The following is an 18,030-nucleotide window of genomic DNA, read 5'->3' as shown; positions in this document are numbered from 1 at the left end:
TGGCCCCTCTGGGCCCAGCCCTGACCCGCTGGGTGGAAACAGGAAATGTGTGAGACTTGGTGTGCACTGAGTCTCTGCGCCTGACTCCACAGCTGATAAGGGCCATTGTGTGGCCACTGGGGATGAGCCTGCCCTAGATAGATGTGCTTCTTAGAGGAAGGAAGGAAGCTTTGCTGGCCTTTCCTGGGCGGGGGGACGCTGTGGGGAGGGAAGGAAAGGGTGCCCCAGGGGAAGGTGCTTGACCGGGGGCTGTCAGGACTGGCACTGGCCCACTGCACCCCACCTCCATCCCCCGCAGGCCAGTGTCTCCCTCTGGAGAGGTCACTTTTCCTTATCCTCTTCCCCTTTTTACTTCTGTAAGGAATGGCTGAAGATCTGAGGCCTCAGTCCCAGGCCAGGAAAATGTCAGCCGTGATTTAGCAACAGTAAGGATAGGAAACAGGAACATTCAGGATGAGGGACCCCTGAGGATACTGGAAAAAGTAGGAAGCCAACAGGGCTTAAGGCCGCCTAGAGCCTGGGAGTCCAGTCCTCCTGAGTGTTAAAGGCTCCCGGGGTGGGGGGCTGGGACAGGGACCTCCCCACAGTGCCTTCCTGCCTCTCCAGCTAAACTCTGCCCAACATAGCCAACCCCAGCAGTTCTGTGGGGCTTACCTGCTGCTGTGGGAGGAAGGAGGCCAACTGAGGAGACAGGCCTGAAGGACAGTGGCTACTGACGGATCTTGTTGGCTTTCGGGTAGGATGTGCCTTTTGGTTGGTGGATCACTGGGCTCCACCTGACACCAGTGAGTGAGCAGCAGGAGAGGCCTGGCCACAGAGCTGTTGGGCAGAAAGACCTCCCACCCTTTGACCTGGAGGCCAGGGTCCCTCAGGAGTGGCTATATCAGCCTCTCTGGTTACCTGGGACAACAGGCATTTCCTCAGTCCCTCAGCCCCTCCTCTTCCTGCTCCAATCCGCTGGGCCAAGAGGCCTCCCAATCAGACCTGGGCTGCTCCAGCTGTGTCCTGAGGAGCTGGACCAGACACCTCCCCTGGGGCTGGAGTTGAAGCTGAACCAAGTGGCCATCCCAGTGTGAGACCAGATTCCTGGCTCAGGGAGCAGCCCGAGCCAGTGGGCGGGCAGGTCGTTGCTCCGTGGCTCCATCGCTCAGCGCACACCGTGGCTTTCCACCGGCAGGATGGCACTGCAAGTGGAGCTGATCCCCACTGGGGAGATCATCCGCGTGGTTCACCCCCACAGGCCCTGCAAGCTTGTAAGCTGGGATGCTCTGGGTGGGGAGAAAGGGTGGCAATATCTTCCCAGGGCCCAGCAGCTCCCTCAAGCAGACCCCTCAGGAAAGCGGTGAGCAGTGGGGAGGGGTTCTGATCCTAGGGACAGGAACAGACTGGACAAGAAGGGATAAATGGAAGAAGGAAGGGGTAAGAGTTTAAGTGCCTCGAAGAGCAGGATTTTTCAAAGGAGGGATCTGGGTTTGAATCCTTCCTCCTCCATCTCCCTGGTCCTCCCAACGCTGGGCTGTGAACTGTGCATACACCTAGGTGACAGGACTGCTCTGAGGCCAAAGGACTGGTGGTGTATGTAATGCTCCAGCCGCATAGTACGCGCTCGGTGCCTGCCTCCAGTCTCTTCTGGCCCGAAGAGCTAGGACTGGCCAGCTCAGAGCGGTAGCTTGAGCAGGGAAGGAGAGGCGAGGGAGACAGTCACAAATGGGGAAGAACTGACCTAGCCTGGCAAAAGTGGGGCGAGTTAGCGGGGGCGGGGAGAGCGTTCGGTTTGCTCTGAGGCTTCAAAGGGGCCCTAAGATGAGGAGACGCACCCTTCCACCCAGCGCTGCAGCTACGGGGGCCGGGTGTGGAGGAGGGAGGAAGGGAGGAAGGGAATGTGTGTGTGTGTGTGTGTGTGTGTTTCTGTGCGTGTAGGAAGGAGGGAGTGTGTGTGTGCGTGTCTGCGAATGTCTGCGTGTGTGTGACCGTGACGCCCCCCGTCCGGGGAGCTGGTTGCACAGTGAGCGGCACCAAGTCTCGGCGGACTCGGGCGGAGGGCCGCGGCCAGGGTTGGCCGGGGCGGGGCCGGGGTGTTCGCGCGCGCGCGCGCGCGCCCGGGTCTGGGCCCTGCTGGGGATGACGAAAGGCAGCGGCCCGGCCCCGGGCGGGCCCTGGGCGGGGAGAGCGTGCCGGGGCCGTGGACTCAGGCGCCGGCCACGCCGCCCAACCTGGCCCCCGCCTGCGCACCCGAAGAGCCGAGCCGGTGGGTACGCGGGGCGCCGGCGCTGGGCGGGCAGAAGCCGCGTGGTCCCGGGAGGGCTCCGCTGGCGGGTGGGAAGGGGAAAAGGGCAGGCGGCCGGGCGCCAAGCCAGGCCGGAGCTGCCGTGCGGGAGGCGGGGGTCGCCGGTCCGGAGATCGCTGGGGCCGAGGCTCGACCCCGGCTTAGCTTATGCGGGGTCCCAGAATTCGGCCTCGTGAAGGCTTAGATTACTTGCGGATAACCTGAGTGGGGGAGGGGCGGCTGGGGTCGCAGGACCCAGGCACTCTGGGCGCCCTTCGGGCCCCTCCAAGAGCCAGGCTCTGCCTCTGGGTTCCGGAGAGGCCGCCTGCGCCCCGCCCCTTCCCGTACTCCGCCCTCCCACCCCCCATCCCGGGCCCGGCAGCGCCAGTTTCCCCGCGCGTCTGGGAGCCTGTGAGTGCGGCGGCCAGGGTCTCCGAGATGAATGAGAGAATGAATGGTTGGCCCACGGCCTTGTTCAACTCCTGGCACGCTCTGGGCTCTGTGATTCATTCATTCGTACGGGCATCCACGAGGGATTCCCGAGCCCCTACTGTGTGCCGGGCTGGGTGTACGCCCTGGCGGGAGCTGTCTCCTGGGAGAAACTGATGAGAAAACCGGCAATTAGAGCGTGATGCGATAAGGAGGGGGCTATGCATTGGGGGAGGCAGGAAGGGGTTCTGGAGGAGGTGAAACCTGAGCTGCGTGTTCAAGTATGATTAAGAGTCAGTCAAGTGAGGAGAGAAGGTTGCGCAGGACCAAGAAAGGTGCAGGTGCAAAGGCAAGAAGCTTAGGGAGAGAGCCACGTGTGACAGGGGCGGGAGCAGACCCTTCTTGCTGTGCGTGGTGCTGAGAGACTCTTGGGGAGAGAAGGGACTGGAGAGGGCCACACCTGGGGTCACACAAGAACACAGGCACACTGGGGTAAACTGAGGACACGGGATTGCTGGAGTCTATATGCAGGCACCTGGCAAGAAGCATTGGGTGTGAAGAACGGGCTTGGCACACGGAAGGGTGCCCTATAAACTTACACTCTATTAACATAAGATGTTAATTGATCGGATATGCATTTGTAAATACTATACGCTGTCGTGGGAAAACGGATTGGAGGAAAGAAAGCAGGGAGGGCAGTTTGGAGGTTACTGCCTGATCCAGGAGCAGAAGTTGAAGGAGGGGAGCAGAGGGAAGGTTCTAGCAGGTGGTGACTCCTTGGTGTGAGTAATGGTGAGAGGGGAAGAGGCTTTTTGATGTCAGATGGTGATGATTATCTGGAGGTGCCCCCCTCCTTTCTACGTATAGGATATTGAATGAAGAGGAGAGGTCAGGGGGCAAGGTGCCCTGTTTACTTCTGCTGGACCCCCAGGCCGAAGTGTCTAGCAGCCCAAAGGCTCATGGTTCTAGAGCTAGAGTGGATAGCCCTTGACTAGGGCCCTGTGAACAATCAGGTAGAGAGCAGGGAAGGTCTCCACCTTTAGTCCCCACCTTTCACCTCCACTGCCCCTCGCAACAGTTCCCTAGAGTCTGAAACAGCCCCTATTGGGGCAGCCTGGGCCCAGACCTAAGAAAAGATATTTTTGGTAAATATAAATTGAGCACCTGTTCTGTGCCCAGTACTATGCTGCGGGGGAGATAGGCTCTGGTTCTTTCTGCTTCTCCAATAGGCTATGAAGCTGCCTCAGTAGAGATCAGCTTTTAGAAAAATCTGATGGTCCTCAGAATGCTTCAGACCCGCATGGTGCTTTGAGGACCTTTGGACATTTGAGGCTGCCCACTGCCTTCCCGACTCCTCCAGATGTCAGGCCAGAGGGCACCTGGCTCACACTAGGTAAAGGGCACTGGACGACCAGGTCAGCTGGTCCTGCCTTTACAGGAAACAACAAGGGTGGGAGGAGACCCAGAGGTACTCTTGGGAAATAAGTCCTGGTTCACTCACGTGGCCATGGCTTCTCCCCAGCCTGCCGCCAGCCCGTAGGTGCAGAGCCATGCTGGGAGCCCAAAAACAGTGCCCACTTCCTAGCTGCTACTCCCAAGGCCTACATGTCAACAGTCACACAACACCGACAGGGTTTAATACTGGGCACTGCAGTCACGGGGTTACTGAGGAAGGTCCCAGCCTGGCAGGGTAGCGACTTAACCTTTCCCGAGAAGCAGAAGCCTAGAAATCCACCAGCCTCTTTTTCCGGTGGGGCAGCTCTACGGAAGCCGTGAGTGCTGGCGTTCGCGGTTCCAATCCCACCCCTCCTTCTACTAGTCCTGGGATCATGAGCAAGTCATGCCCTCGCCCAGCCTCAGTCTCCCCATCTGTAGGAGGAGGGTAATAGCACAGAGCTCGTGGTTTGGCTTCAGGGCATTGAAGGGAATACCGTAAAACAGCGCAGAGAATGCAGGAAGCGCCTGGCGCTGCCGCCTGGGTCGCAGCGTCTCTCACACCCGCGACTCCCCGCCCCCGGCCCCCCTCCCCGGGGCTGGCGCTCCGGACCAGAGAGGCGGAGCGGGCGGCGGCCGGAGCCGGGGCTAGGGCCGCCCCTCCGGCCCGCCGGGCTGCAGAGACGCCCCCTCCTTCCGCCGCTGGGCGGCGGCTGTGGGGGAGCCAGCGGGCATCCCGGGAATGCGGCGGCGCGGCTCGGGGTGTGTGGGGGGGTGGCCGGCAGGACCCCTCCGCACGCGGATTCCCTTCATTCCAGCCGCTTGACGAGGCAGCGGGCGGGGCGGCCTCTGCGGTCGCGAAGCCCCGCCCACTCTCAGCTCCTCCTCTCCCGCCCGCTAGCGGCCGCAGTGCCATCCCGGTGCCCCCTCCTCACTGCAGGGAGCTGTGCTGTGGTGGGGGCTCGCTCGACCTCGTTTCCCCCAGCCCCCTAAGGCACTCCCCGCCCTGGGTGGGCTGCAGGCAGAGTCCCCCTCTCCGCTCCCTTCTATATTTTAAAACCGGGGGCACAGCGGAGGGCGTCCCCTTCCTCCCTGAGCCCGCCTCCGTGGGTGGCGTTCAATACCACTGCCTTCCGCTCCCACCCATCTCCCAGCTGCGCACCCAGTCCCCTCGCCCCTGCAGAAGGCCCCATCTCCCAGCTGGTGCCTTTCCCACCCCCCACCCCACCCCCCGCGGAGTCCCCCGAGCCCTGGCTCCGGCAGGGCTGTTGTTCTCGAGGTAATGAGCCTCCCCACGAGGCTGCAGCCCGCACCTGCCGCAGCCTCACTCCGCTCTCGGGGGAGGCCTGGGTAGGAGGGAGGGGCGCGCTGGAGCTTTGGGTCCCGACTCTGCCTCCCCGCACCCTCCACCCCGCGCTGGGACAAGTCAGTGTCCGCCGTACTGCGCCTCAGGTTCCTTTTCTGTAGGGTGGGGCAACAGGTGAAGTTCTCTAGAGCTCCTCGTAACTGGCAGACACGCCTGAGGGGCTTTCCCCACTACATAAGAAGTGGTGTCCGGTCTGGCCCGGGGCCTGGCTCTTAGTAGGTCTGTCCCAAACGCGTGTGGGATGAGTATCAGGCCAAGAGAGGGAAGTGCTTACTGAGAGACGGGGAAGTGCCTTAGCGCTTTTATCTCAGCCTTCTCAACCATCCTTTTAGGTAGATATTAGCCACATTTTAAGGATGAAGAGGAGGTTCTAAGAAGTGGAAGGACTTGCTCCCAGTCATACTGCTTGTAAGAAATAGCCCAGTCTTTTGCAAGCATCAAAGGCTTTTAGCCATCACCACCTCCACTAGAGGTGGGATCTAAGCTGGAGTTCGCTCCTTAAGCGCCTCCAAGATCCCAGTGAGGGTGCGGCTGCTCGGGGCTGGTATGGGAGAAGGAGGGTGTCCTGGGGGATCCAGAAGGACCAGAGAGGGAGGCTCCCTCCAGAGGAGAAAGAGAGTTGAGGAGCCCCTGAGGCACAGAGGCCTTAGTTGGGGTGTCTGGGATAGGGGAGAAGGGTATAGGCCCCAAATGCTGGAATTCGGACGTACATTTTCCAGATGGGAATGAGACTTCCATAGGGGCAGGACACAGACCGCGTTCGGCGGACTCCCTGTGGCCGTCCCTGTCTCTTGGGTGTTCGCTCCGTACTGATTGGGAAACCTAGAGAGATTTTCTTGGGGCTTAAAGACACAGTATATAGGGGTGGACAGTGTCCCGCACCGAGGCTCCGCCCGCCTGGGCGCGCCTGCCGTATTTGGACATTTCGATCTATTTTTAACTTTCCCGGGACTCGAGATTGGGGTGAGGGGGGAGGGAAATCCTGCTTCCTCCAGGATCCACTGGACTCAACCCTCGTCGCGCGCCTGGCCTGATGCGTAGTGTAGACACGGCCCGGAAGTGAGTTCCGGGTCCGTATAGACGCGGCCGCCGTGCGGGTTCCGGGCCCCACCCTGGAACCAACGACGTCCCTCCTGGAAAACCTGACTCAGGCGGAGCCCCTGCCTGGAGGGGAGCCCCGCCCCCCTCCGCCCCCGCTCCGAGATCCCCCCCTAGTTCCTGTCCCACCCCCACCAGCTGGACTGGGACCCTCAAGTCCGAGTCCGAACTCCGAGGGAGGCGGGGTCCGCTGGGGAGTCCCGCGCTCCTGAGGCTCGCCGAGGGGGCGGCGCGGGGGGCGGGCCGGCCCCTCCCTCGCTGACGCCGCCGCCGCCGCCGCCGCCGCGGAGCCCGGGACGAAGAGCACGGGCAGCCTAGCAGGGCGCCAGGCCGGCGTGGCAGGATGCGCTACCGGGCGTCGGTGAGCGGAGGTGGCGGGCAGGGCGGGGGGTCCCGGGCGTCCCTCTGTGCCTCGCGGCGCCGCCTGGGCCCCGCCAGGAAGCGGGCGCGGCCCAGGAATTTCGGGTGGAAAAACGTCCCGGAAAGTTGCAGGGGAAAGAGGCAGGAGCAGGGTGGGCCGCGGGGCGCTCGGACCCAGGGCCCGGCCAGGAGCCCTCGGGGAGGGCTGAGAGCACGGAGACCCGTCACTCAGAGGGCAAGGGGGCGGGAGCTTCGGCCAGATTTGGCAGCAGCTTCGGAACAGGATGGGGCGGGGGGAGGCGGGGAGGGATAAGCCTGGGAGAGGCAGGCCAGACCCAGAGGGGTGCCCCAAACCGGAGATCTGGGTGCTGTGTGGTTGGAGGAGAATTGGTGGCCTCTGTGGGATCTTCACCCTTTCCCACCACCGCCACCGCCACCTTGTTTTTCTCCAACCCTTGACACTCTTCATGTCGATTTCCTAGAGTCCCCCCTTCCCCCACCACCCCCGTTTGAAGAGTGTGGCGTGGTTCCAGGGCCTCCTTGAGCCTGTATGCTCTGGAGGCAGATGGGCTTTCCGTGGTAAAACCCCCACCCCCTTGAGGCTTCTGGGGCTCTCAGGAGGAAAGTGTCTGGGGAGTCTGGCAGCTGGAGGAGAGGGTGTGGCCCAGCTATGAGAAGGAGCCCCCGCCACCCAGCTTCTGGGGTGAGTGCCCATCCCAACTGGGATGGGAGGCCCCCTGGGGGGGAATCCCCCTCATGTGGTCTGGGGGTGGCCTCTTGCTTGGTTCCTAAACTCTCTGCCCCTGGAGATTTTGCTGGGCCGGGGTGGCAGAGGCGGCCCCACCCTGCCTGCAGAATTTACTCTGAGCCATTTGTCCACCAGAGCACCTGTCACACGTGGTCCAGAGCTAAGGGACCTGAGGTCACCTGGTCTAACTCAACTCCTCCTTCTTGAGGAGGAAGCAAGCCAGAGGGAGAAGGGGATTTGTCCAAGGTCAACAGAGCATTCTTCTGATTATTACAGGGATTTCTCCTCATGACCCCTTTTTCTCTGCACAAAAGCAGAGCCTGCCTGGATTCGGTGGCCTTACTTCACATGTCCTCTGGATCTTCTGTGCCCCAGGGTCCTTTGTCCGGGTCCCATGTGTCCCACCTGGTCTCTGTTCTGTGTGACCCATGTCCTCAGCATTCCATGTGCCCTCCACAGAGTTCCACAGCTTGCTGTGACCCAGCCCCACTGTACCCAGCACGGTCTGTCTCTTGGGTGTTCTCTGCGTCCCACAGGCTGAGGTGGAGGAGAAGCAGCCGTGTCTTACCCTGCTGGCTCTGACCCTCTCCTGTGGTGTGTTCCCTATAGGCCCTGGGCAGTGACGGGGTGCGGGTAACCATGGAGAGTGCCCTGACGGCCCGTGACCGGGTGGGTGTACAGGATTTCGTGCTTCTGGAGAACTTCACCAGTGAGGCTGCCTTCATCGAGAACCTGCGGCGACGGTTCCGGGAGAATCTCATTTATGTGAGGCCCGCATGGGAAGAGGCGGGGCCGGGGGTAGTGGTACTGGGGGGTGGGCACAGACACAGGGTGGAGGGGGAAAGAGGTCTCAGGAGCCTCTTGGAGAGACTTCTGACCCTCCTCCTCCAACCCCCAGACCTATATTGGCCCCGTCCTGGTCTCTGTCAACCCCTACCGGGACCTACAGATCTATAGCCGACAGCACATGGAGCGTTACCGAGGTGTCAGCTTCTACGAGGTGCCGCCCCACCTGTGAGTGACCCCCAACCTCTCCAGGAGTGACCGCTCATCTCCACTTAAGATGACCCCACACAACCCTCGCTCTAGAATACCCCTGACCTCCCACATGTCCCTCGCTCTAGAATATCTCTAACCTCCCATGTGGGATGAACCATTATTTACATGTGTGACGGGTCCCATAATCCCTCACCCTAGAGTGACCCTGATCCCCACTTAAGATCAGTTTCTCAACACCATTGGGGTGGGACCTCCCCAGCCCCCACCCCAGTTCCCACCCCTAACTCCTTCCTCACCCAGCTCTACCTGGGCATGGCCCCCCACCTTAATGACTCTCTGACTCCCACCTCTGAGGAACCTCCCAACCCCAACCTCTACCTAAATGACCTTTAGGACCCCCACCCCTAAGTGATCTCCGTCCTCCATCTGAGAGTGCTAGTGATCCCCATCTTCAACTGGGAAGGACCTCCCTTGACCCATGCCCTTGAGGGTCCCCCCCAAACCTCACCTATAGGTGACTCCAATCAGATACGGGAATCCACCTCCCTTTCCTATCTTGTTTCCCCACCGGAGCTCCTGTAACAAGCCTCTGCCCCAGGTTCGCGGTGGCTGACACTGTGTACCGGGCACTGCGCACAGAGCGCCGGGACCAGGCGGTGATGATCTCCGGGGAGAGCGGGGCAGGCAAGACAGAGGCCACCAAGCGGCTGCTACAGTTCTACGCTGAGACCTGCCCAGCCCCGGAGAGGGGTGGTGCTGTGCGTGACCGGCTGCTGCAGAGCAACCCTGTGCTGGAGGTGAGGGGACAGCAAGGGTCTGCGGGGTGGAAGGGGCAATGCCAAACATCCCTCATACCTGCTCCTCCGCTCCTAGGCCTTTGGAAATGCCAAGACCCTCCGGAACGATAACTCCAGCAGGTTTGGGAAGTACATGGATGTGCAGTTTGACTTCAAGGTACCCGTGGATGTGTCAGGGCAGGGGGCATGGGGAGTGGGAGTCCCATTTGGTAGGCGCCCACTTGCCAAGCTTTTGGTACTAGCAAATCTTTATTGAGTGCCTACTGTGTGCTAGGTGCTATTCCAAGTGCTGGTGGTACAGCAGTGAAACAAAACAGACAAAAATCCTGCCTCCAGAGACATAGGCATTAAACAGAAAAATGTAATTTAGGACAAGTGCCATGGCAAAAAATAAAATGAGATAAGGGGTGGGGGCGGTTGCTATTTTTAAATAAGGCAGGTAGGGGAGACCTCACTGAGACTCACTGAGAAGGTGGTAGTTTGGGAAAAGCCTGATTGGGGGGAGGGGCGGGAAGCCTGATGGAGGCAGGGGAGTGAGCTGGCAGATAACCTGGGAGAGAGAGTTCAGTCAGAGGGACTTGTCAGCACAAGTTGGGGTTGGGGGTGTTTGGTGTGTTAAAGGACAGCAGGGAGGCCAGTGAGCAAGGCACCAAGGAACAGGAGAGAAGGCCGGATGGTACAGGCACTTCTGGATCTTTATGAGAACTTGTTTTAGAAGCTCTGAGTAGAGGCCACTTGGCTGGCTTATTTAAGCGCCGACTCTTGATTTCAGCTCAGGTCATGATCTCAGGGTAATGAGAGTGAGCCCCGCAACGGGCTCCAAGTTCAGTGGGGCGTCTGCTTGAGATTTTCTCTTTCCCTCTCCCTCTCTCTCAAAAAAGCCAACCGGCCAAACAACAACCACCACCACCCCACAAAAACAAAACTCTGAGTAGATGTTAATGAACTTGAATTTAAATAAAAACTTGAAATTAAGAAATAAACAAAAAACTCTGAGTAGGAGGGAAACCACTGGAGGGTTTGGAACAGAAGCGTGTTATGATGTGGCTTTTCTCTCAGAGAGATCCCTATGGTGCTTTGTTGAGAGTAGATGGTATAGGAGAAGCAGGCCAAGCAGGGAAACCAGCTAGGAAGCTGACGATTATTACGTCAAGGTGACAGGACTGAGACTGAGTGTGGCAGCATTGTAGGCTCTGGGTGTTTTGAGGGTGACGGCAACAGGATGAGCTGTGTGACTAGACATGAGGTTAGGGAGAACTGAGGCTTCCTAGAGGACAGCAAACTTCTTGGCCCACAGACCTAGAAGGGCAGAGTGGCCAGCAGGCAAGAGGGGAAGCGAGGAGCTAGTCTGAGGAGGGGGACACCAGGAGTTCAGTTGCAGGCCCGTTGGTGTGAGCTGCCCATCGGACAGCCAAGGGGAGAGGTCTGGTCAGTGGGGCTACCTGCCCCCATTTCTTAGATGAGAACACTGTGAGGCCAGAGGGGGGTGACTCACCTGAGTCCATGCAGCCAGGGGCCGCGCTGGAATCAGAGGCCAGTAGTGCCGAGGCAGGAGGGGAAGCTGAGGGGAAGTTCAGGTGCCCTGAACAGTCTGCCTGCCCACAGGGTGCGCCTGTGGGCGGCCATATCCTTAGTTACCTCCTGGAGAAGTCCCGGGTGGTGCACCAGAACCACGGCGAGAGGAACTTCCACGTCTTCTACCAGCTGCTGGAAGGCGGCGAGGAGGACATGCTGCGCAGGCTGGGCTTGGACCGGAACCCCCAGAGCTACCTGTACCTAGTGAAGGTGCGGAGCAGGCAGGCAGGGCGGACGGCCCCCTAGATGCACGGCTCCACAGCCGCTAACTCAGCTCCGCCCTCCCTGCCCCCACAGGGCCAGTGTGCCAAAGTCTCCTCCATCAATGACAAGAGTGACTGGAAGGTGGTCAGGAAGGCTCTGACAGTCATTGACTTCACTGAGGAGGAGGTTGAGGTGAGACCAGTGCTGGGGACCTTCCCTTTCCTTCCTCTACACCCTGAAAATCTTCTGTAGCCCACTGCTTCTCTCAGGCACTGGACCCCCCTGCCCACAGTCCATCAGTGGCCCTCATGGGCTCTCTGCCCCTCCTGTGACTCCCCCGGCATGTGCCCCCCACCCTCTTCACCCAGGACCTGCTCAGTATTGTGGCCAGTGTCCTACATTTGGGCAACATCCACTTTGCCGCGGATGAGGAGAGCAATGCCCAGGTCACCACCGAGAACCAGCTCAAGTACCTGACCCGGGTGAGCGAGCGGGCTGAGGAAAGGGGGGGGCAGGGCAGTGGGGGCCAGGAGGCATGTACGCTCACTGTCCCCACCCCCTCCCCGCAGCTGCTCGGCGTGGACGGCCCCACATTGCGGGAAGCCCTGACGCACAGAAAGATTATTGCCAAGGGAGAGGAGGTGAGGCCGGGCCTCTGTTTCAGGGCTGCAGGGTGGTGGGTGCTCCCAGGTCTCTCTAAGACTCCTGCCTCTGGGAATGAGGCCTCTGGTCCCTAAAACATCTTCCCTCTGATGGGGCCACCATGGCCTCCCCTGGTGTCCCCCACCCGTAAGGCTCACCAGGGGCGGGGAGGACAGAGTGGTTGCGGGTTTCTGGTGTTGAGGCTGAGTGCGTAGAAGAGAGGGATGGAAAGGGGTCCACAGCATTCCTCTCCCGTCTCCCCTTGGCCGGCAGCTCCTGAGCCCACTGAACCTGGAACAGGCTGCATATGCGCGAGACGCCCTTGCCAAGGCTGTGTACAGTCGCACTTTCACCTGGCTGGTCAGGAAGATCAATAGGTCGCTGGCCTCCAAGGTGAGGGCTTGGCCTGGGGTGGCTTCCGAAACAGCAGGGAGGCCTGGGGCTGGGAGCCGTCAAATACGGGGACCCACGCTCTTGGCCCTAGGATGCTGAGAGCCCCAGCTGGCGGAGCACCACAGTCCTTGGGCTCCTGGACATTTATGGCTTTGAAGTGTTTCAGCACAACAGGTCAGTACCCCCTTTCCCCTGCCTCTCTCTCCTCCCCTCTTCCCCGCCTCATATTCCCCAGCCACCTCGGGTCCTCCCTTAGCTGCTCAGAGACCTCGTCCAGTCTGCCTGCTGCTCCTGGTCCTGTGTCCCCCTCAACCTACCATGAGCTCTTCTGTTTCCCTCGCAGCTTTGAGCAGTTCTGCATCAATTACTGCAACGAGAAGCTGCAGCAGCTGTTCATCGAGCTCACCCTCAAGTCGGAGCAGGAGGAATATGAGGCAGAGGGCATCGCGGTGGGTGCGAGCCTGCAGCTGTCCCTGGGGACACCCCGTAGGAAGCCAGGCACTGGGGTCTCCTGGAAGAGGTCCTAGGACCCCAGGATGATGCCTTCCTTCCCTTTTGCCCCTCAGTGGGAGCCTGTCCAATATTTCAACAATAAGATCATCTGTGACCTGGTGGAGGAGAAGTTCAAGGGCATCATCTCCATTTTGGTGAGTCCTCTGCTCCTCCAAGGCCTCATGTCGAAGGCTGGGTGGGAGGGTGCTGCTCCTTGCCCCATTCTCTTAGGCATGTCCACAGCGGGCCCAAGCTCAGTGTTGAGCCGGGACAGGGCAGGGCTGTGCGTGGAGGGTGAAGTGAGGGGCCAGCCTGGTCTATAAGCCTCCGCACGAGCTGCCCAGGGCCCCTGCATCCATGCTTCCTGGCTCGTTGCTCCTGAGCCTCCTGTGCTCTCCAGCTCCTTCCCTGATATATCCCTCGCCCTCTGTCACACCCCCAGGATGAGGAATGTCTGCGCCCAGGGGAGGCCACAGATCTGACCTTCCTGGAGAAGCTGGAGGACACAATCAAGCACCATCCGCACTTCCTGACGTAAGCGTAAGCAGGATGGTAAAGCAGCTTAGGGACAAGGGCCCCCTGGGGGCAGAGCCTGTGAAGTGTGAGACCCCCACACAGGGTCCTAAACCACTGGCCACAAGGAGATGACTAGGGGAGGTGTAAGTTGAGGACGGACATGCAAAGCCACAGCCAGGGCATCCACAATGTGAGAAGCTAAGAGGAGCGTGGCTCCCTCTTGATTCCTGTTTAAGAAGGAAACTTGCGGGACGCCTGGGTGGCTCAGTTGGTTGGACGACTGCCTTCGGCTCAGGTCATGATCCTGGAGTCCCGGGATCGAGTCCCGCATCAGACTCCCAGCTCCATGGGGAGTCTGCTTCTCTCTCTGACCTTCTCCTCGTTCATGCTCTCTCTCACTGTCTCTCTCTCAAGTAAATAAATAAAATCTTTAAAAAAAATAAAATAAAATAAAATAAATTAAAAAAAAAAAGAAGGAAACTTGCTACAGATTTTTTAGTTTCCTTATTTGGAAGTTGGTTTTTTCTTTAAGGAATCCCCTCAAGTCGAAAGGGGAAGAAGAGAAGCAAGCACACCTGTGTCCCAGCTCTGTCCCGCTGCTTCTCTTCCGCTCACCTCCTCTAACCCCACGCAACCCTGGAAGGGCTGACTTGGGGTGCTCTCTCCACTTTCCTGAGGCTCCAAGAGGTGAAGCCGTTTGCCCAAGGTTATCCCGTGCTCAGTAAGCCACAAAGCTCGGACTCAGGCCTGGAGCGGTGGACTGCCAAAGCCCAGAGCATTTTTTGCTTAATTGTATCTGAAAAACCTTTTCAGATTGCAAACATAATGTTCCTCATTAGAGAAAAGTTGGAATGTGTGTGAAAGCCACTAGTTATCCTGTCACCCAGAGGTCATCACTCTTAACAATTTGAGGCATTTCCTTCCTGCCTTTTTCTATATGGCATTTTTTTTTCTTTATAGCTGAGAACGTATTGTGTCTTAGGTTCAGGATCATGTTATATCCTGACTATCTTCCCGTATAATCAAACCGAAAAATTTCCTCAAAACACTTCCTCCAGTGGCCCTAACTCACGGATCCCCCAGCCTCTGGGGGACCATGGCCTGCCTCCAGGTTTCTGCTGGGTAACAAAGCTGCCACAGACATCTTTGTGCCTTAAATCTGCCTGTATCTCTCTGGTTAGTTGCTTGGAATAGTCCTTAAAAGTAGACAATGGGGGGGGCCCCTGGGTGGCTCAGTGGGTTAAAGTCTCTGCCTTCGGCTCAGGTCGTGATCCCAGGGTCCTGGGATTGAGCCCTGCTCAGCGGGGAGCCTGCTTCCTCCTCTTTCTCTCTCTGCCTGCCTCTCTGCCTACTTGTGATCTCTGTCAAATAAATAAATAAAATCTTTTGGGGCGCCTGGGTGGCTCAGTGGGTTAAAGCCTCTGCCTTCGGGGGCACCTGGGTGGCTCAGTGGGTTAAGGCGCTGCCTTCGGCTCGGATCATGGTCTCGGGGTCCTGGGATCGAGTCCCATGTCGGGCTCTCTGCTCAGCAGGGAGCCTGCTTCTCTCTCTCTCTCTCTGCCTGCCTCTCTGTCTACTTGTGATCTCTCTGTCAAATAAATAAATCTTTAAAAAAAAAAAAAAAAAAGCCTCTGCCTTCGGCTCGGGTCATGATCTCAGGGTTCTGGGATCGAGCCCCGCATCGGGCTCTCTGCTCAGCGGGGAGCCTGCTTCCTCCTCTCTCTCTGCCTGCCTCTCTGCCTACTTATGATGTGTCTGTCAAATAAATAAATAAAATCTTAAAAAAATAAAATAAAATAAAATAAAATCTTAAAAAAAAAAAGTAGACAGTGGGGGGCGCCTGGTGGCTCAGTGGGTTAAAGCCCTGGGTCATGATCCCAGGGTCCTGGGATTGAGCCCTGCATCTGGCTCTCTGCTCAGTAGGGAGCCTGCTTCCTCCTCTTTCTCTCTCTGCCTGCCCCTCTACCTACTTGTGATCTCTGTCTAATTAAAAAAAAAAAAAGTAGACAATGGGTTAAAGGATAGAAACATGCTTAAGGTTTAAGTGATCTTTGGGGGTGGATTTCATTCTTAAAATGTAGTGGGCAGCGCTCAACCCTCTGAGCAGAGTCATGCAACAGCCCTAGGCAATGAAAGCAGCCCTCTGGCCAGCGAGCACCAGGAGTGTGGAGGCTTAGGGCCTGGTCCTGGCACTGTGGGACCCTGGTTAAGGGTATAGGCCTCCCCAAGCCTCCGGGACAGTCTCTGTGCCGGGAGGCTAATGGCTCACCCTGTCTCCCGCCTGGTGGTGAGGGCTATGGCTTGGCCCCAGGCGTACCTGCTCCTTCCCGGATGCCTCATTCCTCTCAAGCCTCTTCAGCAGATGGGGGCATGGCTCAGGCCAGCAGTCTGTAGCTTCCTCTCCTTCCCCAGGCACAAGCTGGCTGATCAGCGGACCCGGAAATCTCTGGAACGTGGGGAGTTCCGCCTTCTGCACTATGCTGGAGAGGTGACCTACAGCGTGACCGGTGAGGATTCTTGAGCTGGGTCCCTCCAGTGGGCAGGGAGAGAAGCTCTCCCTCATTTTGCGTCTGCTCCCCTGTCCCAGGGTTTCTGGATAAAAACAATGACCTTCTCTTCCGGAACCTGAAGGAGGTGAGGAAGACTGGGGAGAGGGATTAGGGTCCGGGCATGACTGACCCCACCCCAGGAATCTGTCCTGCCTGCCCCACGCCCTGACCACCGCCCCCCCATGCTCTGCCCTCACAGACCATGTGCAGCTCTGAAAATCCCATCATGAGCCAATGCTTCGACCGGAGTGAGCTCAGCGACAAGAAGCGGCCAGAGACGGTGTGGAGGCTGTGGGACCTGAGGGGCATGTGTGTGTGTATGCACGTGTGTTTGGGGATGTGTGGATGTGTGCCTGCGTGAGCCAGGAGCTGGCAGTGTGCACGGGCACTGTGTGTTCACTGGTACACCTCTGTCTGCATCTTGGCAGCTGCCCGGGGGCACGTCTATGTGTGCTGCTTTGAGCGTGCCTGGCCCTAACCGTAGACCCACGTGGGCACACCTGAGTCCTTGCGGGAACTTGTCTGTGCATGGGCACTGGTGTCCATCCACCCACTCAGCAGACGTTTGGATCAGATGTTACGAGGCACTTAGGATGCCAAGATGAATAGGTGCTTTCATAGCAATACACACAGGGTGCTTTGGAAACAGAATAGGGAACAGCAAATTGCCTAGTGGTGGGGGGTTGTGGATTGGTGGTCAGGGAAGGCTTCCTAGAAAAGGACGCATCTGAGATAACTTGGGACAGAGTAGGTGCTTGTCAGAGGGACCTGTGGGAGGGCACTGTAGGCATCGAGGGGCCCAGCACGGACCAACAGAGCCCCGAAAAGACTAGGAGACAGGGGAGTGACATCATCGAGGAAAGCAGCTGGGAAGGGCAGGTGTGGCCCATGGTGCGTGATGCTGGGAGAGCTGCAGTGAGCCTGGGGCAGAGGTGTGGCTGTGGGGTATGGCAGGAGGAGGGCCCAGATGCTGTGTCAGAGGTGGGAGCCGTGGAAGCTTGCAGGCCCAGACAAGCCAGCAGGGAAGGTGTGGAGACCGTGGGTGGCCAGCGTCTGACCCCCAGGCTTCTGCTCTTTGCTGTGTACCCCACATCCTCCCGCGGTGGGAGGACACAGGCAGCACTGTCCGGGCCTCTCCAGCGGCTGCGGGTTCGTGTTATGTCCTGATCGCCAGCAGCTCCCTGGCAAGCTGGACTCCACTGGTCTAAAATGGGCCCTTGATGGCACAGTGCCATGGGCCTGTTCTTTCTGTGTCCCTAACTCAAGACAAGGATCACCCTCCACCCAGTGCCACATGCCAGATACCTGGGCAACCTCTGTGACTTCTTCAGTCACCTCCATCTCCCTCATCTAGATCGCTGCTGGCTCTTGGCAGTTTCTGCTGCCTGAGTACTCCTCAACTCCTTCTCGGCCCCTCCCCTTAACCCCTGAGCCAGCTACCATCCTCCCTGCCCTCCTGGCTTCCTAGCTGCCCTTGCCACCCACACTTCACAGATGCCCTTAGAGATAGTCCAGAATGCAGATCTGTGCCTGCTCTTCCCTCACTACAGATTCCTCACTGGCTCCCTTTTTTCCCTCAGGATAAGTCAGTCTCCCTAATGTGACTTTCCAGCCCTGTCATGTTACTGGCCTCTGCCTGCCTCTCTAATCCTATCTGGTTGACTCCCCACCTGGGTCCTTGCACTGCTTTTAGCTCCCTGGGTTCATAGAACATTTGCAGAGGTTGTCCCTCTGCCCGAATACCTTTTTGTCCTCTCTTCCTTCTGGCTATTTCTTACTTATCCTTTAAATCTCAGCCCAAGGGTCATGTCTAGACAGGCCTTTCTGATGTCCCCTGCACCACAGACTGGATTAGTTGCCCCTTCTCGATGCTTCTGGTACCCGGAGACATACACCTCTGTCATTAGTGGAATTGCAGATCTCTTGACAGGTCTGCTGCTCTCACAGTTCTGAGACCCTTGGAGGTCCTGACGAGCAGTGTGCAGAGATAAAGGTTGGCTGCCTAGGAGCAAGGTGCTTTGTTAAGGAATGTGGCCTTGAAATTCTAGAAAGAGCAAGAGCAGGCATCAAAGGGAAATGTAGAATTAGGGTTGTGGGGAGATCTGAGCAGGGTTTTTAATGATTTTTTTTTAAGATTTTTTTTTTTTTTTTTTTTTTTTTTT

At 58.4% G+C, this 18,030-nt stretch overlaps 1 protein-coding gene across 3 annotated transcripts in view; it reads left to right on the top strand.

Annotated features, from left to right (window-relative positions):
- The first annotated feature begins 1,053 nt into the window (after positions 1-1,053).
- Positions 1,054-18,030, top strand: part of MYO1C (myosin IC) — a 24,468-nt gene continuing 7,491 nt past the window's right edge. Inside the window, exons 1-17 of one of the 3 annotated variants that reach the window (XM_059379657.1) lie at positions 1,054-1,253; positions 8,311-8,466; positions 8,600-8,715; positions 9,299-9,497; positions 9,574-9,654; positions 11,103-11,282; positions 11,370-11,468; positions 11,645-11,758; positions 11,846-11,917; positions 12,192-12,311; positions 12,403-12,485; positions 12,655-12,760; positions 12,878-12,958; positions 13,246-13,337; positions 15,732-15,826; positions 15,907-15,953; positions 16,068-16,148. In XM_059379657.1, the coding sequence (XP_059235640.1) occupies positions 1,179-1,253; positions 8,311-8,466; positions 8,600-8,715; positions 9,299-9,497; positions 9,574-9,654; positions 11,103-11,282; positions 11,370-11,468; positions 11,645-11,758; positions 11,846-11,917; positions 12,192-12,311; positions 12,403-12,485; positions 12,655-12,760; positions 12,878-12,958; positions 13,246-13,337; positions 15,732-15,826; positions 15,907-15,953; positions 16,068-16,148 (1,797 nt within the window). In that variant the 5' untranslated portion in view covers positions 1,054-1,178. Of the gene's footprint in view, positions 1,254-2,140; positions 2,249-6,847; positions 6,955-8,310; positions 8,467-8,599; positions 8,716-9,298; positions 9,498-9,573; positions 9,655-11,102; positions 11,283-11,369; positions 11,469-11,644; positions 11,759-11,845; positions 11,918-12,191; positions 12,312-12,402; positions 12,486-12,654; positions 12,761-12,877; positions 12,959-13,245; positions 13,338-15,731; positions 15,827-15,906; positions 15,954-16,067; positions 16,149-18,030 lie in introns of those variants that run through there. The other 2 variants (XM_059379659.1, XM_059379658.1) reach the window with 2 other exon arrangements.

Source organism: Mustela nigripes, chromosome 16, assembly GCF_022355385.1.
Source record: "Mustela nigripes isolate SB6536 chromosome 16, MUSNIG.SB6536, whole genome shotgun sequence".
Classification (NCBI taxonomy): Eukaryota; Metazoa; Chordata; class Mammalia; order Carnivora; family Mustelidae; genus Mustela; species Mustela nigripes.
The sequence above is the reverse complement of the archived record's forward strand: the minus strand, read 5'-3'. Positions and strand labels throughout refer to the sequence as shown.